At 41.4% G+C, this 23,238-nt stretch overlaps 1 protein-coding gene across 1 annotated transcript; it reads left to right on the forward strand.

Moving 5' to 3' along the window:
- Positions 1 to 2,755: 2,755 nt before the first annotated feature.
- OTOP1 (otopetrin 1) lies at positions 2,756 to 19,129 on the forward strand. Its single transcript, XM_030450062.1, has 6 exons — positions 2,756 to 3,041; positions 9,604 to 9,740; positions 11,769 to 11,827; positions 13,998 to 14,128; positions 17,421 to 18,367; positions 18,959 to 19,129. Exons 1-6 carry the CDS (start codon positions 2,756 to 2,758, stop codon positions 19,127 to 19,129), a joined length of 1,731 nt encoding a protein of 576 aa, XP_030305922.1.
- The last annotated feature ends 4,109 nt before the right edge of the window (positions 19,130 to 23,238 follow it).

Consider the following 23,238-nt stretch of genomic DNA (forward strand, 5'->3'; position numbering starts at 1 on the left):
CATATTTTTTTCCCAGACGTGTTCTTCTGGTTATCTAATGAACTTTTTATACAAAGTGTTCTATTATTGTTCAGTACTAATTGTTTAACAGTCTTGGAGACTGTCAGCCCATTATTTTGCCTAGAAAATAGATATGTATGTAGATTTAAAAACTGTTTTGACTTGGAGAATGTTTCTCTTTCATGCCCCCTCAGCTGGGTTTATTGAAGGTGTAAAACCATTTGGAGAGCTATTTGCTCTCTCACTACTTTGATGTCTTTTTCTGAAAATCCCAGGTAAATATCCTCATTGTCCAAAAATCCTGCAGTCTTTCAGCAACAATTCTGAGTTACATGTTCAAAAGGAAGTAGTGGTGGTAAGAAATTAAAGCAATATTTGCTGTAATTAGCAAGCTGGCAAAATGCTGCTGCTCCTTCCAGTTCTGTAAACTCTTTGGTTTTGTTATTTTGCTTACCACCTTAAGACAAGAGCTTGGAAAGAGGTTTCTTAACAGTTTCCTGAGGTCAAAACCCCTCCCTCTACCAAAGCTCAAATGGATTACCTTGCTACAAACCACCACAGCTATTTTCTGTATCCATTCACGTTAAATTCACCTGAGGAAAATGTGTACAAGCACCAAAGAGCTTTTCTTTACAGGTGACAAGAGATTCTCTGGAATAATCTTGAAATAAAGTAGTGCAGACAGGGAAGATTATTTATCACAGTTACCCATAGAAGCTGTAGAAAAGGAAAGCATCTTCCTTAGATATTTTTAAAGGTTATGTTACATAAGATAAAATTAAGATTTCACATTTCCATGAACTTGAGGTTCTGATGGATGTAGGTGTGGCTAGAGGTGGTTGAAGCCTTAATTCTTTGACTTAATTCTGCTTTTCTTTGTCCTGCTGCTATGGGCCAGATGATCACAGAGTGAGCTTTCAGTTAATTACCTTTTTCAGATGGCTTGAAATACTTGTTTCTTGAGAAGAGGCCAAAATTAGTAAGACAAGCTACTGCTTCCTTATGCATACCTAAATTGGGGATCATATAGAATTCACTCATTCTACTCCTCTGCCATTTTGTTCTCATTCCCTGTTCTTTGAGAAGCCTCAGAAATCTACACACAAGTTCAGAAATGTCCTTTGGTCCTTACAAAAAAATAATAAATCCAACCCTCTTTAGTCATTTCTGGCATCAGAAGCAAAACCAAAAAAAAACCTTGAAACCTCTGTAAGTTTTGCCAGTAAAAGTGGAGTAAAATAGAGGCTTTTAATGTCTTCCATTGTTTCTTTTTAATGTAGGTAAATTAGTGGCTCCATTTCATGTGAGCCATCCGTCAGTCACTAAAACCAATGCTTTGGATCCTTGATATGGTACAACAGATGGAAGGTAAAACTTTAAGACCTTATCTTGGTGTTTGGCCTCCAAGGTGTGGCAAGGTACCTGAATACCTAGAAGTGAGGGAATTAATATTGTATGCAAACAAAACACCATTTAAAATATTTTTATGCTGGGCTAAATTTTTCTCAGCCCCTATAGGCAACTGACTGGTGCTCCAGATCTTGAGCTTTGAGTCAGGTTTGTCTTATGGCCATAGGTCACAGTTCCAAATAAGCAGTTTAAATAAAAAAGTCAACACTAAAAATTGTGTAAAAATTGAGGAAGTGAATAAATAAGAAGGGGACAAAATCCTGCAGAAGTCTTTGCTTTGTTGAGCCTCAGGAGCTGCTACTTCAGCTGGCAGCCACAAAAAAAGTTCTGGTGCCAGAATGGGACTTGCTAAAGAAAAGGTGGTCTTGAAAATAGAAAAGGTGGTCTTGAAAGTTCCTGTAAAGAAGAGTTTTTTACAACCAATGGCAGTGCCAATTGCCAAAAAGAAGGTGGGCTGTGGGGGCCAGACCTGGAACCCGGGGCAGGTGCTCCCCATTGCCACTGGGATCATTGATTCTCCATGGATTGTCTCAACCTCTCTTCCTCTGAACATCCAAAGGAGGCAACTGAGCTGGGGAAGGGATCCAGCACGGATCCTATGAGGAGAGGCTGAGGGAGCTGGGGGTGTTGAGGCTGGAGAAGAGGAGGCTCAGGGGAGACCTCATCACTCTCTACAACTCCCTGAAAGGAGGTTGGAGCCAGGGGGGGGTTGGGCTCTTCTCCATCAGTCAGACAAGAGACCATGGGCTTAAGCTCTGCCAGGGGAAGGTTAGGTTGGATATGAGGAAGAAATTCCTTACAGAGAGGGTGATCAGGCATTGGAATGGGCTGCCCAGGGAAGTAGTGGATTCTCCGTGTCTGGAGATATTTCCAAAGAGACTGGATGTGGCACTGAGTGCCATGGGCTGGGAACTGCAGCGGGAGTGGATCAAGGGTTGGACTTGATGATCTCTGAGGTCCCTTCCAACCCAGCCAATTCTAGGATTCTATGATCTCCCTGGGGTTGGCATCTCCTCGGCTTTTCATCCAGCCCCGAGCGCTCAGGGGAGCTTTGCTCACCCCTGCAACCTGGGCAGAGAGCATCAACCCCTTGTGCCCACCGCAGCAGGGACACGGCCACCCCGAGGAATAAATTCATCCCCTTATCCCAGTCTCCACCTCAGCAGTTTTCTGAGTATAAGGCAAGAGCCCCCTCCCTGCCCCTCCAAGCCCCGGGCAGCCCGGGGAGGAGGTTCGGGTGAGAAGCGGGCGGCCCCGCTCCGCCCCTGGGGGGCCGGGCCAGCCCAGGGCTCCCCCGGGGAAAGCGGGACCGTGGGTTCGCAGCACCCGGTTGTCAGCCTGGGAGATGGAGAAAGCCGCCGGTTCCCCCTCTGTGGGAAGCAGCTACCCGCAAAAAAACGCCGAGATCCTCAGCAGCCAGTACGGCATCAACCTTTTCCTAGCCGGCTTGCTTCTCACCTTCGCCTGGGCTGTGCATGCTGTGGGCATCAGCAAGAGCCACCTGCTCTCCTACCTCATCACGCTGATGCTCATCCAGGTGCTGTGGATGCTCTGGTACCTCTGCAGGAGCTGCACGCAGAGGAGGCTGATTCAGGAGAAGGACACCCACGCCGGAGCCCGCTGGCTGAAATGTAAGTGCTGGCTGGAGGCACACGGTGTGGAAGTGTGTGGGGTACACCTGTGCATCCCCCCCATCTCTGCTGCTACTTTATTACCCTCGCCATCCCTCCCGGGAGGCATCCTGCTATTACCTCACATGCAGAGCAGTCTAAAGTAAATATATGCATAAGCTGAACATACTAGGAGGTTGTATGGGAAAGCTGTTTGCCAAACAGCCTCACTTCCCAACCTACCATTTACAGGTGCTGAAAGACCCAGCACCTTTTCTTCTTTTACCAGGCTGGTTTGGCAACACTTGAAAACTGCTATATACTAATGAAAGTTTTGTTCATTTTGTGTAACTCTCTTGGAAGAGCTCTCACTCTTTTCCAGGCAGTACCATTAGCCTACTACCAGGCAGAAGGGCCATAATGTGCATTCTGTACTCACTTATATCAGAGATTTCAATGTATATGTGTGCAGTGATGCCTTAAAAATATCTGGAGTTTGAAGAGGACGAAATCCCTGGCCAGGTCAGTTTGTAGATGTGTGCATTAAGTGTCTAAGCATCCTTTAGGGACCTAAAGGTAGTGTTAGATTGTAGGAAAAATACTTTGCCAAGCTAGTGGTAGGATGTGATGGCCCATGTCTGCAGAGCTCAGTGCTTCCTGGAGTGAGGTTATGAAGGTTTATTGAGAAAAAGTGGTTGGAAAGCACATCACAGAATCCTTAGGACAGGAATGCTGTTTCTGGATCCCAAGAAAAGCAACAACCCACAGGAGCACTGAGTGAGAGGCAAGCCCAGTTTTACTGACCTCCAGTCTCAGCTCTGTAAAGGAGAGATATGGAAGTAAGTATGCTAAGTAGAGGGCTGTAAGACAACTTTTCCATAAAATAAAATAAAAAACTTTTCTATCCTGTTAGCACTTAGTTAATTAACACAACAGCTAATGAAAGACAATTTTGAGAAGTTGTGTTGCAGAAGTTTATTTTGTTCTCAGTCTCAGTGCTTGGGAGTCTTTTCTTTGCAAGTCTTAACAGTTGTGCTGCTTGCTCAGGGAAAGCCTTTCTATTTTATTTTTTAATGTCTAACACAAAGTCATGGTTTTTAGACTCTTTCCTGAAATGGATGGTGCTCAGGTGCTAACTTTTCAATTGTTCTCCTTGATTATTTGCTGCTTTCCAAAAAGAATATTGAGCTCTCAGGCTGTCCTGCTTTGGGCCAGGATAAAGGTGATTTTCTGTCTTGGAATTTTGCTTTCAGCTGAGTCTTTTGCAAGTATCTGCATGTGCTGAAATTAACAGCAAGTTTCTCAGGCAGTGTGTGCTTCTAGGACTGATAACACGATGTTTATAGTTATGTCTGGAGAATGTTATGCAGAACCAAGGCCACTGCTGGGTTCTGAGGAACATCTTGTGCTCTGGGAAGAGACAGGGAGTAAAGGAGTCACACCTGCAACCCTCCTTTAGGGAGGAGTGGACAAGATAAATGACCAAAATTGACCAAATAGAGTATTCCATCCCATGTGCATCATATTCAGTATAAACGTGAGGGTCAAACCTCTTCTGCCCTCCTCCTTCCACCTTTGTCTGTCCCTGTTTGCTTCAGCATCCTGGAAGGATTCCATCCCTTCCTCTGCCTGTGGTTCTGATCCATCCCAGCCCATATCTGTGTGTTCCTGCCTCCAGCTCCCAACTGCTGCTGACTCCAGGATTCCAGCCTGGACTTTCCCAGGGCTGCCCTGCAGCCTCGGTGGTGACGTGAGAGTTATTGGGGGAAAGGGGGGAGGAATGTGGTTTCCATTTTCCTGTATATTTGTATATATTTAGTAATTTTTCCTTTTTATCATTACTGTTTCATTAAAGTTGTGTAGTTCAGTTTCCAACCCATCAGTGTCTCTCCTTTATTCTCTCTCCTTTCTTTATCAGGGATGGGGATTAACACAGAGCATCAGGCATTCAGTTAATTGCCAGCCCAGTGTTAAACCATGTCACAGGCATTTTTCATTTAATAAACTTAAAATTCCATGTTTTTTTCATTTATTAGCTTATGTGGCTCACAACCTCCTGAAATTCATTAGTGCAAGGCTGAATCTGAGCCTATTTTGGGCCAAGCTATGCTTTTGTTACTTAGAGGGCAGCTTTCTCCTCCTAAGTATGGAATAAATACTGCTTAACATGGGTGAGTACAACAGGACCCCCTGCCCTTTTTCTTTTGGCACAGCATTCACTGCATTTCATTTGTCCTGCAGGATGTAAGGAGTCACAGAAACTCAGAAATAAGAAACCAGAATGAACTACTAGGTTACCTTATCCATTTCTTTCCCCAGCACAGGATGGTTCTTTGTCCTGGCTTCTCAAGTGGTGTGGCTTCCCCTGCTTCTCTTGGATGTCTAAGCTGCAATTCAACAAATTCATCCCTAGGGAAAGACCTACACTTTCCTCCTATTCTTAAGAGTTTCTTGTGGTTAAAACAAGCCTGTGTGAGTCCTTTATCCCCTGGTGGTGAAAAAACCAACCTTATTTGAGCTAAGGAAAAACACAGCTGGCAGCCCCTCTGCCAACATCCCCCTTGCCCTCCTCTGCATCAGTGATTTTGTCAGAGAAATCTTTTATCTGACAGACTGGAAGTCCAAAAAAGAAGAAGGGATAAGAAATTTTCATCAAAATTCCCACAGAAAGCTCTCAGCAATTTTTGCCTAGCTCTATCAGCTGCTTTTGAAGAATGCCTTCTTGCTGTAATCATTACAGAAAATGTCTGTGTACTAACCAGTATCACATGAGTAGATTTCCATTATATATATTATTATATATATTATTATTACATTATATATGTTATTCATTATATATATGAGTATATGATTATATATGAGTATATAATATATAATATATAAAGTAATAATATATGATAGTAATATATAATACAATATATACATAATATATGAGTATATAATTATATGAGTATATATCTATATATCTATATATGAGTATATTTTCATTCCCATTATTCTCCCAGCTGTAAATATTATTTTAGTGAAAGTGGTGGTAGCTGCCTACTTAGAGCATTCTATTATGGCAGATGTCAGAAGAGAATGACTTAAAAACTTCCTTTACCTGAGTCCTTGCTCCCAGTTCACAGCACTAGAAGGACGTCTGGTTGGCAAGATTTGCTCACAGAAAAGTTTCCTTGAGCATTTTTCCAACTCTGTAAACCCCAGAGCTCTGCTGTCTGCTCACTGTATGCTAAACCAAGAACCCTTTTTGTGGTCTGAATGTGGGAAAAGTTTGAGGGAAAGCTTTTCTTTAATAGGGTTCAATTATCTCAAGCCAAACAATCACAGGGAAGTTGAGGAAGTCCTTTCCTTGACTTATGGTGTACAGGGAGACTGGAGCTGCACAGAAGTTAGCCCAGTAGAGTTGGCCATGGTGGACTACCCAGCCCCTTCCAGGCTCTGTGCTCAGCCACAGCAGACCCCAGCTGCTTGTGTTTCTTGCCTCCTCAGGATTTTTTCTGTGAATAGCAAGAAAATAGTATAATAGTAATATAATAACCTGTTTACTGCATCCTGGTTTTAATGTTCTTTGCTCACCTTTGCCTCGGGCTTGGAAACTTCTGGGCTTTAGCTTTCTGCAGCAGTTTTGCTTTCTGTCACTGAATCTTTGAGAATGATCCCTGAAAATTACTCCTGGCTGTGGCTTTATGGGGCTGCTTTATGTATGCCTCACCTGATTTTAAAAATAACTGTATTTGAAAAAATGCCTCATCCTTCAAGGCAGGTTAGTTTGTTGCTGTTGGGGAAGTACATCCCCTGCAACATCTCTGTTGGGGGAGGTTTAGGTTAGATTTTAGAAAGAAATTCTTTACAGAGAAGGTGGTGAGGCATTGGAAAGGGCTGCCTAGGGAGGTGGTGGATTCTCCATCCCCAAAGGTTTTTTTGAGAAGAAACTGGATGTGGCACTCAGTGCCATGGTCTGGGAACCACAGTGGTAGTGGATCAAGGGTTGGACTTGATGATCTCAGAGGTCCCTTCCAACCTGGATGATTCTGTGATTCTGTGATTATTCCCCTGGGTACACTCTCTTGTCTCTGAGCATTATTTGGAAGCTCAGCCTGAGACAAAGAACTCAGAACAAAATCAATTGGCTCACAAATGGTTTTATTTTATTGCTTTGTCCAGCAGCACAGCTTCTGCTTGAGGCACAGACAACAAGTCAACTTCCAGAGCCCTTGGTAGGCTTCAATGTTTGTATTTTCCCTACTTGTAGTAAACTGTCTCTTATTTAAAACCAAACAATACCTACATTTAGAGTGGAATTTTCACCATTGTATCTCTATAACTTTCTTCTTCTTTATGGTTAAACCAGCACTGACCAATACCAACCCCCCTGTTCTTGATTTCCCAAGATACTCAAGTTTCAATGACCAGTTTAAAAAAATGCTGATTAAAAAAAAAATAAATTCAATGCCCAACAGCAATCATTTCTGATTTCTTTAAAACAGAGATGCCTTGCCCTTCCCTCTTCACATTTCTTCTAGTTAAGTCCCATGTGATCCTATTCTGCTGAGACACTCTCATGAGTAATGGAAGGATATAGAACATTATTTTACATTATAAGACACATTCCCAGCCATTTTACTCTGACTTTACTCCTTCACTGAAGCAGTTGCTCAGGGCTTGATCCTGCACCATGAATTGATTGGGAAATTACCTTTTAGTGTCACAAGTGGGGAATGAAACCTTTCTAAAATGCTCTGCAAAGTCAACATAGGTGTAAGAATTCACTGTAGAGTTATTGTGGAAGATTTTAATAATTTTTTCTTCCAGATTTTAGCATTTTCTTAGTGGGACACAATACACAACAAGTCATCTTTAACACCTTTCATAGAGTGAAGCAGTCTGGGTTTCCTGCTTGGTTTCTAAATAAACTGTGAATCACAGAATCAATCCTAGAATAGTTTAGGTAGGAAAGGACCTCTGGAAACCACCTAGTCCAGCCCCTTGCTCAGAGCAGGTCCAGTTCCCTCAAGTAAAGTGATTTCAGAAGAATTAATTATCCTAATTTATTATAGAATAATTCAAGTTCTTTAAATAAGGAAGGAAATTTATCACTCAGTCTCAAGACTAGCCTAGAATTTTGCATTTTGTGGTGCCACTTAAGTCTTACACCTAATGAAAATGGCACATCCAGTTAGATGTGGGCTGCAGTCCTCTCACACATGTTAAAAAGAATACAAATTAGCTGACGTAATAAGCATAAATTAAAAAATGTAGGTTTATACACATGCATGAAGTACTGAGTGGAGGTTTTAGATTTTTAAATATAAGGTTGTGGGGAGCCTGGGGAGAAATTACACTCCATCAGTAATGTGACATTGATTTAATTATGTATATGTGTGTGTATATATACACATATAAAGTAATATACTGTATTATGTTATATATATTCTATATATTATGTTTTCATAGTTATATTTATTCTATTCTTGTTGAATTTTAAAGCATCAATGAAATAATAAAATTACATAATTTTACTTAATGCAAGTTTTGTAAGGAATTTATTAGTAACTAAACCACTAAATTAGCATTATAATTTATTAACACAAGTCAAGCAGAACAGGTGGTGTTTATTAAAAATTAGGTTGTGGGCCTTTAGAAAAGATAAACATTCATCAAAGCCTTCTCTAGTGATGCTGTTTCCTCCCTGGGGAATTGCAAAGAGAGTTTCAGGTACTGCTGCTGATCTCTTAAAGTCCTGCAGAGATTTTTATTTAGTCTTAATTCAAATAAACCCACACTCCAGTCAGTGAAAACCTGTTTGATAGAAGCCTAGTGAGGGGAAAAGAAAGTCAAAAAAACAGGCAAATGAAGATTTTAACTTTTAGTTCAGTAATTTTATTGCCAATAAATAACCCAATGATTAATGATACACATTGTGCTACCCTGTGGATTTCCAGAATAAGTTTGCAACAAACTTTTATGTTCCTGAAAGGGAAAAAAAACCCCAAAACAAGTGGAAAGTACTTCAGGATATGAAGCATATTTTTAGAGAAACGTATCAGGGTTTTGTGGCTGTGTGAAAATAATGGGATATTGAGGGGAAACCTTTGGTTGTAGCTTTGGTCCAAGCGTAACCTCCTGAGGCTGGGGCAGGGCATACCAAGGATTGTGTTACTTCCCACTGTCAGGCTCTTGGGCCAGGAGACTGTAAGATGATTGTTCAGCTCCCTGGAACTCTATAGTTTGCTGTGGGGCTCTATAGAGCCTTAATTCATGCACTGTATGGCTGCTTCAGTGCCCTCGTTACTTGAGAGGCTGCCCTTCCACAGACCTGGGAGCCATCTGCAAGGTGCTGAGGGTCCCAAGCTCTGGGCTGGTTCCTCTGCCCTCCCCCTGGGCAGAGGCTTTCACAAATTATTACACTGAACCAACCATCTCCATCAACATCCCTCTAATTCTGTTTCCCTAAAAAAGAACACAGGTATCAGTAGATTTTTATTTCCCTAAACAGGTTTTAGCATATTGGTCCAGATTGTCTCTAGTACCTGTGCACTGATATTTTCCAATATCTTTTATTTTTTTTTTTTTTTTGTAGGTGGGATTACATTATTTGCAGTGATCACTTTGATTCTGGACTCCTTTAAAATCGGATATTATATTGACTTTGCAAAGTGCTTATCACCCACAGAAGGCATTTTTCCTGTTACACATGCTGTGCACACCATCCTACAGGTAAAAAAATCACTATTTATGCTATAACTGTATTTCTTACCCCCCAAAAAAACCCCTTTTATTTCCTCATCAGCAGAGAATTTCACACTAATTTAATTCCCAAGCATTTCACAGGATACTTTTGAGCAAAAATAGTCAGAAACTTGGGTCAAATGTTCCAGCTGCTTGTTTATTGTAAAGTTTTGGGTTTACACTCTCTGATGGTTTTCCATAGCTGATTGTTTATCATGTGAATTCAGCTGAGCCCCTGTCAGCAGTTTTGTAGGAAAAAAGGAAAGAAAAACCCACTCAGCTTAGAAACTCAGCTATAACCAGGTTATTTAATGCACTTTCCAATATTAAGTTATTCAGAAAGAAAAGAAAGATTTTCCTAGCAGTTGTGGTTGCATGTCAGCAAGCATTTGAACAGCCTAAATTTTCTGTAACAAAAAACCCCACAATAAAACAAACAGAAAAAAAAAACCCCAAACCACTGAAATGTAAGCAGTAACTCTGACTTCTCCAGTCCTTTTCTCTGAGAGTGAAATTCTCATTTTGTTGTAGTAATCTTATTTTCACATTCTTGTGAAGCTCTCCACTCTCCATGTCTCACAACTTCTTTGCTTTACACCTGAAAAACAAAGGAAATTAAGCCTTTTTTTTTCCCCCAGCTGATCTTCTTGTAGCATATTTCATTGCATCCACTGACCCTGAGCTGAAAAGGTTTCCCACTATTCACTTCAGAGTGTGGAAGAAAGTGTGTAACAACACTGAACAAAGGGTACAGGAATTCTAATTTAAATTTCACATAACTCAGTGTCACCCAATCTGTCACCTACTTAGCTTAAAAGAATGAAATCTAGAATGTGAGCCTGAGCAATCAAAGAAATTAAAAAGTAATTTACCAGATGCCTGAGACAACTCTTCCTCCAATCACAGGATGAAACTGCAGCAGACAGCATCCCTAATTATGTGCTATCTCAAAACTGAAAGATTTATTTTCTACAGCATCTTTGTCAGATTCTATTGTTTTTTACTCTAACAAGGCATCATAGAATCATAGAATCCTAGAATTGGCTGGGTTGGAAGGGACCTCAGAGATCATCAAGTCCAACCCTTGATCCACTCCCGCTGCAGTTCCCAGCCCATGGCACTGAGTGCCACATCCAGGCTCTTTGGAAATATCTCCAGACACGGAGAATCCACTACTTCCCTGGGCAGCCCATTCCAATGCCTGATCACCCTCTCCAGAAAGAAATTCTTTCTAATCTCCAACCTAAACCTCCCCTGGCACAACTTGAGACCCTGCCCTCTTGTCTTGCTGAGAGTTGTCTGGGAAAAGAGCCCAACCCCCCCCTGGCTCCAACCTCCTTTCAGGGAGTTGTAAAGAGTGATGAGGTCTCCCCTGAGCCTCCTCTTCTCCAGCCTCAACACCCCCAGCTCCCTCAGCCCTTCCTCACAGGAATTCTGCTGGATCCCTTCACAGCCTCCTTGCTCTTCTCTGGACCTGCTCCAGCACCTCAATCTCCTTCCTGAGCTGAGGGGCCCAGAACTGGACACAGGACTCAAGCTGTGGCTTGACTCAAGTGGCCTCACCAGCACTGAGTACAAGGGCAGAATCATCCTGCTATGTTCCATTAAATTAACAAATATATACAAATATAACAAATATAACCATGCTGCAGACACACAAGCAATGAACTAAGACATCTCTGCCCTTTGGGAGTCCCTCTCCAGCCTTCCTGCAGCCCCTTCAGACACTGGAAGGTCACTGTTAGGTCTCCCTGGAGCCTTCTCTTCCCCAGCCTGAACACCCCCAGCTCCCTCAGCCTTTTTTCACAGGAAAGGTGTCCCAGCTCCCTGATAATTTTCATATTCCTCCTCTGGACCTGCTCCATCAGGTCCATGTCCTTCCTTGGAGCTGGATGCAGGACTCCAGGTGAGGTTTTAGCAGAGCACAGCAAAGTGGAGATGGAGTTGGATGACCTTTCCTTTTCTGAGTGTCACACATGCTCATTAATGACATTTCTCTGTATTCTTTTCATTCAGGTTTACTTTCTTTGGTGTCATGCAAAGGATATTATCCAGTCTTTCAAAACACTTGAAAGGTAAGGTAGATCTGATCCCCACCTGGAATGCTACCAGGTGTAGGACTGCACAGTGCTTTAACACCTCCAGTTTTACTGGATGAGGGACACTGAAAGCTTAGTTTGGTTCTCCTCTTAATTGTGCTAATACAAAAAAGAAGTAACTTCATTTACTCAAGTGAGGGGATAATCAGCTAGTCTGGACTGATTATGTTTTTAATATAATTATATATTTTATTCTTCAATTATATTTGAAGTTTATATTATAAATGTAAATGATTTAATAGATATTATTTGTATTACATATGTATATTCATATTATATATTATTATATGTATTTATATATTATTTATATTTATATTATAAATGAAAACTGTGCTTCTATTTTATACTATACAACAGTCACAGAATAAGTATATTATTTATTATCATGAGGGAGGGAAATGGGTAACATATGACACCACGGGGTCACCTGCTTTTCTTTTCAGAGGAAGGAAACATCATGTATGTGTCTTAGGGCTATGCAGTATATTGTGTTTTCTCTATTTAGCTACTGAAAGGGAATCTGCATCAGCAACCTGCAGTCAGTGCAGCACACCTGGGGTATTTATTATTGATTTTTATGGAAGGCAGATGCAGATAACTGGGAAATCCAACCTCCCTGGTGGTACTCCATATACCCAGATCAGTAAAATCTATGGATACCTCTGACAGTTCTCACAGTGTAAGTCATGTGTCCTCTGAGCAGCTGAATAGAGGCATTTCTTACAGAACTGGAGTAGCTTTTGAGGCAGCAGAGCCAGTTCTGATGTATTTTTGGTTCTGGGAGAAGGTGAATTACTGTAGGACATCTGTATGCAGAATGCAAATAAACAAACGTGGTAACTTTTAAAATCCTTGTCTGAAATTATCAGTCAGCTGGCTGGTTTCTATAGGAATTAAAAACAATCTACTCAGAAATGTAATTTATATTTATATTTTGCTTTGCCCTCTTGGGTAAGAGTTCAGGCCTCATGCCAGCGAGGAGGGAGATCACAGCAGGCTTTACAGTGTCAGCTGCTGAAATCAGCTCTGTTGATAAAGGGAAGTTTCAAAATCCCTAACTGCAAGTCTGTCAGTGAGAAGAGTGCAGTAATGAACTCTTTCTTGGTGAAGGAACATTCTAGACTTAGTTGCAAGAGAAAAAACACCAGGCTTGGCAGAAACCAGAGTCTCAGTAACCCTTGGGGACTTCCCCTCACTGTGCCAGCAATCTGAGTGGGATAAAGCCCCTCTGTTGGCTTCAGCTCTGTCCAGAAGACAAAAATTCATGGTTGAGAAGTTAGGGAAGGTGGTGGCATCTCTCTGAAGAAAGATCAGCACAGTGAGCAAGCAGGAGCACCTCACTGTTTCACACAAACCAATGATCCAGAGGGCAACCAGGCTGGTGAAGGGACTTGAGCACAGACCCTATGAGGAGAGGCTGAGAGAGCTGGGGGTGTTCAGGCTGGAGAAGAGGAGGCTCAGGGGAGACCTCATCACTCTCTACAACTCCCTGAAAGGAGGTTGGAGCCAGGGGGGGGTTGGGCTCTTTTCCCAGGCAACTCTCAGCAAGACAAGAGGGCAGGGTCTCAAGTTGTGCCAGGGGAGGTTTAGGTTGGAGATGAGAAAGAATTTCTTTCTGGAGAGGGTGATCAGGCTGCCCCTGGGCTGCCCAGGGAAGTAGTGGATTCTCCGTGTCTGGAGATATTTCAAAAGAGCCTGGATGTGGCACTGAGTGCCATGGTCTAGCAACCACAATGGTGGATCAAGAGTTGGACTCGATGATGTCTGAGGTCCCTTCCAACCCAGCCAATTCTATGATTCTATGATGATTCTATGATCCCTATTCAGGCTGTTCAGTTGTTGTCATTAACATGGAGCTTGTCCAACCCAAAGAGTAACAACCATCAATATAAGAAAGTATATCAAATGCTTACAGCATGTTATTAATGGTTTAATATTATATTAAGTCACTGTGAATCTATAAAATTTTGAAGTCAAACATTCATTGTGCTTCACTGAGGAACATCTGGAAAGAGATTGGTTTGATTTCCTTTTCTTACACTGACAACTAAATATTGCCAAGTAACATGCCTACAGAAAGTAAATCCACTTTATTTAACATATATTGAGGTGTGCAGATTCCTGCAATAATTACTTTATTTTCTAGGTTTGGGGTTATCCATTCTGTGTTCACAAATTTACTCCTGTGGACAAATGGGGTATTAACTGAGTCAAAGCATCAACTGAATGAGCATAAGGAAAGACTTATCACCCTGGGGTTTGGGAACATAACAATAGGTAAGTGGAAAGGTTTGGTTTCATTTTGGAATTCCTGCTCTAACATGCTCATACAAAATACAAACTCATTGTAGGATGGAGCTGGGTTGTCCATGACTATGTCAGTATGATGATCCCTGGCGTAAGAAGCTGATAGATAATTCAGGTTTTTAATTAAAAAGTTATATGATCATTATCATATATGTGATTCAGGCAGTAATTTTATTTTACTAATCTCCCCTTTGGATGAGGTCCAGAAGAAAAATAATTCCCAGAAGTTCCAAACAAGCAGATTTACAAAAAAACTTCAACAATTTATTTGAGGAATAAAATCACCGAGGAAGCCCTTTATTAGTAAATCATAGAAATAAATTGAACATAGTGCTAAAAGCTGAGTTTTCTGCTTTGTGAGTTATTCATAGCAAATCAAGCATGGATAATCCTGCAGATCTTCCCAGGAAAGTGGCTCCACCTGCCACGTGGCCCTGTGGGATCCAGTGGAATGGCTCAGATTTATAGGGGTTATCCATTAGTGCTGCTTTATGGAGCAAGGAGTTTGCTCTGGGTGGTTTTTCTTTTGTAATGAATCCTTTTCTCCATCACTAAGATGCTGCAAGTTGCAGTGAGCAAATCTTCAGTCTAACTGCTGGGGGTGCCTCCTGCTTTCAGATGCCACTGAAGCTCAGCAAAATTAGAAATGCTTCTTTTTGCAGAGAAAATGAAAGTTCTCAGCAGCTGGAAGTTTCTTCCCACAGAAATTTACTGTTGCAGCTGATAGTTTCTGATTGTGCTCACAATATCTATAAACTGAAAAATGGTAGGCATTTTTTTATCAATCCTGCCAAAGTTCACATGTAAATGAAGACAAGTTTAAAATCTGTAAAACAGTATTTTCAGTATAACTGTGTCTAAAATTATGCCCACATCTATGTGCAAGTGTTGCTTTTTAGATGTAGCAAAGGAAACTCTCCAGTTCCCATTAATATTTAGGTTGCTGAATTCATAGGTCAAAGAGTTTGTAATCATGGTGCATTAGTTGAGAGCAGGCAAATCACAAGTTAGTGGCTCTTTTTGGTAGGTCCACTTGTCAAAAAGAAGCACTTTCCTTACACTATTTCTTATTATTATGCTACCAGAATTGTTACAGAATTAGGAATCGTCAGAAAATAACATTTGAAACAAAGGGGAGTGAAGTAGTGATCAGAGAATCCACAGGACAAGTTTATCAGTAACATTCAGTCTGCTCCAAAAGAAATTATTTTTAATCTCTTAGAAGTGTGTGCTTGAAACAAAACAATCCCAACTTTTCTCTTCTCTTCTCTTCTCTTCTCTTCTCTTCTCTTCTCTTCTCTTCTCTTCTCTTCTCTTCTCTTCTCTTCTCTTCTCTTCTCTTCTCTTCTCTTCTCTTCTCTTCTCTTCTCTTCTCTTCTCTTCTCTTCTCTTCTCTTCTCTTCTCTTCTCTTCTCTTCTCTTCTCTTCTCTTCTCTTCTCTTCTCTTCTCTTCTCTTCTCTTCTCTTCTCTTCTCTTCTCTCCTCTCTCTCTTCTCTTCTCTTCTCTTCTCTTCTCTTCTCTTCTCTTCTCTTCTCTTCTCTTCTCTTCTCTTCTCTTCTCTTCTCTTCTCTTCTCTTCTCTTCTCTTCTCTCTCTTCTCTTCTCTTCTCTTCTCTTCTCTTCTCTTCTCTTCTCTTCTCTTCTCTTCTCTTCTCTTCTCTTCTCTTCTCTTCTCTTCTCTTCTCTTCTCTTCTCTTCTCCTCTCCTCTCCTCTCCTCTCCTCCTCTCCTCTCCTCTCCTCTCCTCTCCTCTCCAATTATAGAAAAAAAAGAAAAAGTCAGGCACAAACCTAAGACCTGAAAATGTTATCTTCAGCACATATGTTTATATATTTACAAACAAACACATTGTGAAAATAAGGTTTGGGGTTTTTTTATTGTTTTATATTTTATTGGTTGCATGTTTTGTTGTTTGGTTGTTTCTGCCACTGTGGAAATTTATGGTTTCTGAAGTTAATCTCTAAGGCTATAAATCCACAATACCTATATTTATTTTACAATTATGAGCAATCATTTGTTGAGATGCCTGAGGGATTTCCAGGCAATTGCACAGCAGAGAGAGAATGTTTTCATAGGTTCCTCTCAGAAGGAAAAAAAAGATTTTTAGGTTTTTTTTTTCAACCTTAATGCTATCCTGGGACATGTATCAGAAACAGCGTCACCAGCAGGTCCAGGGAGGTGATTCTTCCCCTGTACTCAGCGCTGGTTAGGCCACACCTCGAGTACTGTGTCCAGTTCTGGGCCCCTCAGTTTAAGAAGGATGTAGAGGTCCTGGAACAGGTCCAAAGGAGGGCAACCAGGCTGGTGAAGGGACTCGAGCACAGGCCCTATGAGGAGAGGCTGAGAGAGCTGGGGGTGTTCAGCCTGAAGAAGAGGAGGCTCAGGGGAGACCTCATTGCTGTCTACAACTCCCTGAAAGGAGGCTGTAGCGAGGTGGGAACTGGACTCTTTTCACAGACGACCTTCAACAAGACAAGAGGACACAGTCTTAAGTTGTGCCAGGGGAGGTTTAGGTTAGATATTAGAAAGAATTTCTTCACGGAGAGGGTGATTAGGCTATGGAATGGACTGCCCGGTGAGGTGGTAGATTCTCCGTCCCTGGAGACATTTAAAAAAAGACTGGATGTGGCACTCAGTGCCATGGTCTAGCAACTGCTCCGGTGGGTCAAGGGTTGGACTAGATGATCTCTGAGGTCCCTTCCAACCCGGCTAATTCTGTGATTCTATGATTTAGTGAAAATATCTATGGTTTACTTCACATCTTTCTGAGACAAACAAATTTTTAATAAATTAGTTCTGATATTAAAAAATGCATGAGTGTAAAGGGTAGAACTGAGTCTTTTCCTTGGTAAGCTTCTTCTTGATCTGACCCACAGATCCCTGGGATTCTCTAAGAGCCCTCTAAGCTGAAGGGTGAGGACTCAAAGGGTCTGGATTTTATTTTTTTTTTTTTTCCAGACCCCAAAGGGCCTGGATTTTTCATGTATTTCTACCAAGACCCTGCTGAAGTTTGGTGTGTTTTAGTGCAGCCTTTGATCATGATGTTGATTATCACTCAGTGTCTAATTAGTGGTCAGAGGTCACACTGTGTGTGCAAAAGCTTTGTTAGGTTAACGACTGCAGTTTGTTAGGTTAATGACCTTTCCTTAGGTGTCTGAGTGGCACAATGTGTCATTTGATGGAAACTATTTAAAAGAAAATATTTTATTTATTACGTTTAATTGAGAAAATATTATAATGCACATAACTCATTTCTCCTTCAGTTTTAGATGACCATGCTCCTCAATGCAACTGCACAACAACAACTCTCTGCTCAGTATTCTCCCAAGGGATATATTACCTCTACCCCTTTAACATTGAGTACCACATCCTAGCATCCACCATGCTCTACGTCCTGTGGAAGAATATTGGCCGCCAAGTCGAGCACCATCAACAACACAAAACTCCATTCAAGTTCCAGGGCATAACTGTTGGGATGATTTTGGGGCTGATTGTGTTAACCAGCACCATAGCCATAGTTGTTGTCTATTTAATCCAGATTGGACGTTCCAAAATCAAAAGCGAGTCGGCGCTGACCATGTTCTACCTGCACGCTATCTTTGTGTTGGCTCTCATGTGTACAGCTGGAATCGTGGGGCTCCTGATCTATAGGCTGGAAGACAGATCTTTGGATAATTCAAAAAATCCTGCTCGAAAACTTGATGGAGAGCTGCTGGTAGGCACGGCTGCAGGGTCCTGGATCCTCTCCTGGGGCTCGATCCTTGCCATTATCTGCGCGCAGGCTCATCCAGCGTACACGTGGTATAACCTGCCCTACTCTGTCCTGGTGATCATTGAGAAATATATTCAGAACCTCTTTATCATTGAATCCATCCACCGTGAGCAGGAGAAGGGGAATGATGATATTAAAACCCTTCGAATTGTGAGCATATCTCGGGGGAGCACTTTATCCCTCAGCCCCTTGTACAAAGAGATTTACAACGGCAGAGCCGCTTGTGACAACGGGGAAGTCCCCTGCCTGGTGAGGGGCAGTGTCTGTGGGAGAGAAAATGATGCTGGTGGTGGGGGCAAAAAAGAAACGAGTCAGGAGAAGAGTTCAGTCATGCATTCAGGCTCAGATTTTTCATTTTACAGCAGAAACTCAGCTACTAACAGCAAGAGGAGGATTCTGAAGAACATCGCTGCGTTTTTATTCCTCTGCAACCTTTCGGTAAGACATTTGGAACATAATTCACAAGTTAATACCCAAAAGCTTCCCAACCTTTCAAGCCTGATAAATGTATTCAAATTACATGGTTCTGTAGTTTGTAGCAAGTCAATTTTACTTCTTCTGGAAGAATAAGTGAATGTGCCTTCAGGCAACAGAGTTTATTTGAAGATGGAGCCTGGGAGCTGAGGCTTTGTATTAGGCACAGCACCAAAACTCACAGAAGTGGGAGCTGAGGTTTAGATTTTAGGAAAAATTTCTTTTACTGAAAGAGTGGTGAGGCACTGGAATGGTCCAGGGAGGTGGTGGAGTCACCATCCCTGGAGTTGTTGAAGATGTGGCTCTTCAGGAGATGGTTTAGTGGGTGTGGGAGTTGGACTACAGTTGGATTTGATGATCCTTTCCAAGGAGGTTCCAAGAAGCTCTTGAAGGTCTTCTCCAACCTTAATGATTCTGTGACATCCTCTTCCACCAGTATGCCCCAGCAATAACAGGAAGGGTTTTCTGAAACCAGTTTGCAGTTTCGTGGGGTCCCAGTCATTAAGGGCTCACCTGGGTGATGATTAATCTTGGCTTTGTGTTCTTTCCTTGCAGCTGTGGATCCCACCAGCATTTGGGTGCCGCCCGGAATATGACAATGGGCTGGAAGAAATAGTTTTTGGCTTTGAACCCTGGATAATTGTTGTGAACCTTGCAATGCCCTTTTCTATTTTCTATCGGATGCATTCAGCTGCCTCACTCTTTGAGGTCAATTATAAAACATAGATCCTGGGCCTTCCCTTGGTGAACAATTGATTGAATAATTAATTAAATAACAGTTGAATGAAGGGATGAACAAATGAGTGAACATAGCAACAGCTGCTCAATAAGTAGAAGATTTGATTTCTGTTTTCTTTGAAGGGACCATAGCACGAAATATTTTTTTTTTTATTATTATTTTTTCTTCCACATATTTTGTTACATATGTGGTGTTACTGTGTAGGTACACTTTACAGAATGATATTAGTGCTAAGATGATTAACACCACATAGTACAGCTAATTCAACCTCTTTAGAGGTTGTTTTATTCATCTGGGATTTGTCCACTGTCTAGAAGAGGGAAAAATCCCAGGAACAGCTAAACTGAGTAATTTCTCCTGAGTCACAGAGATATTATGAACACTCCAGCTACATTTTTGTAGTAAAACCTGAAAACATTTGCTGTTTAGTTGGGTTGTGGGAATCATTTTAAACTTCCTGAATACTGATAGAAAAATCAACTTAGAATTACTTTTTAAATTAAATGTATAGCAGGAAACCCAGGTAAATAACATTTATGGTTTGGTATCATGGTGTATATAATAACTTCATCTGATAAAATAGATTTCTGTTAGTGCATTCCCCTTCTCTTGTATTTACTGTATGGCAGAACTGAGAAATAAAGTTAATCCTTTCACTTAATTCTTTATTCAAACATCCTTGAAATGTTTTAAGAGAGAAAACTAGACTTACAGCTCTTATATATATGTTCTGTTGGTGTATATGGTATATATATGGTATGTATTCCCTGTACAGTTATTTATGAGCTGATAATTTCTTTGTAATTCAGTCTCCTGGCTGGGTGATAATCATTATCTCTTCATACAGAGATGCTGCAAAGTGTAGCTGATCCCTGGGAATCTGGAGGGCTCTTGGCTGAGAATTTTACAAGCATGGTTTCCAAGCTGCTAGAACTCAAACTCAAATCCCTGGATATTTAGTTGCCTGGATTCTCACAGAAAGCAGCAAACTGCCTGCATATTCTTAGAATTTGGACCTTTATCATTGAAAGACTGGAGCAAGGAGCAAAATACTAACAGGGAGCAGCAGCCCAATTCTTGGACAAGCCTTGCTAAGTCACCAGTCACCTAACCCTGAGCTTGGTGGCTCAAGGGCTGCAAAAATTCTGGCCCTAGAAACCACAGCTGCTACCACCAGCTGCCTGTCCTGTTTCTTCAGAGGAGAGATTTGCTGATGGGACAGGTGATTTTCAGCTGTTTTGGTGGCTGTCTCGCATCAGAACAAAAATTGTGACTTTGCACCACTAGGTGGCAAGCACAGACCATCAGATACAGCACCTGATGCCTTCTAGGAGCTGCTGCTCACAGCATCCTTGACTATTTCAAACCCCAGATGGGGTAAAGCAGGTTCCATCTCAAGTCTCAGGCTGGAGAAGATGACCCATCGCTGAGGCTGAGCAGGAGAGCATCAGTTCCTGCAAAGGAAGCTCAGATTTGGAGTGGTTTTGAAGAGTCAGCACCCAGTCACAGTGCTGGAATCCCTGCCTTTCTCTAGGGCCACTTGCCATGATCTTCTGTCAGCCATCTAGTGTTTCTTACACAGGAACATTTTCTGTCTTTCCTCCTGAACAGAGGAGCTTTGTCTTCCCTTCCTCCAGGCAGGCATCAGCTCTAACTACTTGGTAGCCTCTCCAACTTGTTTCATGTTAAGTGAGTAGAACCATTCAGATAAGCACAGAAAGCTTTAACCTTCCTCCCAAAGAACCTCTTGGGCCAACTCTTCAGCTAACTCAGGTATCAGAAAGAATTCATTTCATTTAGGTAAGCCCACAAATTCCACTTCATCTTTTCAGCCCTTATGAAGATGCCCAGAGGAAGCCTGGGTTTTTATTTTATTTCCCCCACCTTCTGTGGAATGGCTCCCACATTATTCTTCAGCTGGAACATTTTCTGTCTTTCCTCTTGAACAGAGGAGCTTTGTCTTCCCTTCCTCCAGGCAGGTATCAGCTCTAACCACTTGGTTGCCTCTCCAACTTGTTTCATGTTAAGTGAGTAGAACCATTCAGATAAGCACAGAAAGCTCTAATCTCCCAAAGAACTTTTTTGGCCAACTCTTCAGCTAATTCAGGTATCAGAAAAAATTCATTTCATTTAGGTAAGCCCACAAATTCCTCTTCATCTTTTCAGCCCTTATGAAGATGCCCAGAGGAAGCCTGGGTTTTTATTTTATTTCCCCTCCTTCTGTGGAATGGCTCCCACATTATTCTTCAGCTGGAACTGGGGCCCTTTAGCTGAGCCCCAGCATTTTTTTTAGCCAAAGCAGAGCCAGCTCATCCCTAAACCCAAGAAGGGGCCACATGCTCTGTCACAAACATTTTGAAGAGTCAAAAAGAAATAACATCCTTATTTAGTTAGGTTTCATCTGCAATTATTTAGCCCGTTCTCTTTCTTGATGTTGCTGTTGGGAAAATTTCATTTGTCTGAATTATCAAATTGATTCTGAGTGCTGAAATTCAAGTTTATTCAGGAAAGTGAATTAAGGCAGCACTTTGGCAGGGAGGCAAATGCTTCAGACATGCCCTGAGTTGCATGGGTAAAACCCCACTGACTTAAATGGTTCTATTTTAGGAAACCAGGGACCAGGTTTGGGTCTGAGAGGCTTAAGAGGTTTTCACAACAGGACTTATCTCAGAAAATATTGTTCATCCAGGTGCAGAGTGTTTTATGGAAGCAGGGTAGTTTAACTTCTCTTGAAGTCCATGATAAGTCATGAGGTTCTGATCATTTTAGAAACACAGATGTTTAAGAAACATAGATTTTTGGACAAGGAACAATAATCAGGTTATCTAATGCAGTGTGACCTCTAACTCTCTGCTCAGTGCTGAGCTTTCTCAAGCATCTGCTTTCAAACTTTTCTTTTTTCTTTCTATTTTTTTTTCCTCCAGCATATATCAACAATTCCAATTTATCACAGGTTTTAAACCATAAGAACTAGCATGCAGTTGCCCTATTTCTTCCTGCCTATCTACTCAAGCATGTGAGAGGAGGCAGGAGAGCTGGATTACCCAGGAGAGAGGTCTGACAGCTGCTCCTTGTTCCTGACGTGCCTCTACAGGACAGTTTGACAACTTTGAGATCTTTAGGGGATGTCCTTGTGACCAATTTAATATTGCTTAAAAAAGATATTATTTTGCAAAATGGGATTTCCTTGGGCAGCTCCAAAATGCCCTTTATATGTAAAGGATTCTGAGTTTTACCTGGATAATCTTAAACAGAAAGCTCTTCTCTGATGTACATCATACCCTTTCCTCCCTTTGTCCCTAGATAATTTGATGTATGCAATCATTATTCCTGGGTATTATTTACACTCATGCAGGAATAAAAGCTGCAAAAAGATTCCTACAGTACTCAGACTTTTTGCTGAAGATTCAAACTTGCATGACCATAGATTTTTCCAAGTGTTTTATCAATTTCAAGTGACACTAAGATGGAAGAATGTGGAGGTGTCACACTTAAGTCTTTTTAAAGGAATATCATAATATTCCCTCAGATTTCTTTTAAATAATATTTCCCTCATATTTAATTTACTTTGCATTTCCTCTTAATCCCTTTAAAAAGGACCCACAAGGGGTCTGCAGACTTTATCAGTGCAGAGAAGTAGATGTCTCCAAAGCACAGCAGATTGCCTAAGTAATTTAAGTAATGCTTCTTCCCACAGGTGAGGGAATTTAAGGTTCTTATGAGGATAAATAGTTCATTTTCTGGTTGTTAACACCAATCCTTCCCTTGTAGGGCTGGGATGGCCCTGGTGGAGTTTCAGCAAGGCAGTCAGGAAGCAGCCTGGCAAACCCAAGGATGCTGCTTGGATGGTGTTTTTGTGACCTGACAGTATGGAAACTTCAGGTTGAATGGAGGTAGGAGTAGCTACACATGGTGATGTACAAATAATCTTGAATTATTCATTTCTGGGTGCTGAAAAATGAGTCTGACCTTATTTTCTCTGAAGTATTATCCAAAACCAAGCGCTGGCTAAATTGCACCTAAAATCCCTGAAATAAGAACCATCCCTAAATGTCAAGATTTTGAGATACACATTAATATTTTCAATTTTCCTTTC

The sequence above is a fragment of the Calypte anna genome, chromosome 4A (assembly GCF_003957555.1).
Source record: "Calypte anna isolate BGI_N300 chromosome 4A, bCalAnn1_v1.p, whole genome shotgun sequence".
In the NCBI taxonomy this organism is placed as follows: domain Eukaryota; kingdom Metazoa; phylum Chordata; class Aves; order Apodiformes; family Trochilidae; genus Calypte; species Calypte anna.

Bases quoted from the DNA above. Each gene is read 5' to 3' on its own strand.
- OTOP1 (XM_030450062.1), top strand. From the start codon at position 2,756: ATGGAGAAAGCCGCCGGTTCCCCCTCTGTGGGAAGCAGCTACCCGCAA. The intron at 3,042-9,603 runs GTAAGTGCTGGC...TTTTTTTTGTAG, and splicing joins CGGAGCCCGCTGGCTGAAAT to GTGGGATTACATTATTTGCA. The intron at 14,129-17,420 runs GTAAGTGGAAAG...TTTCTCCTTCAG, and splicing joins GTTTGGGAACATAACAATAG to TTTTAGATGACCATGCTCCT.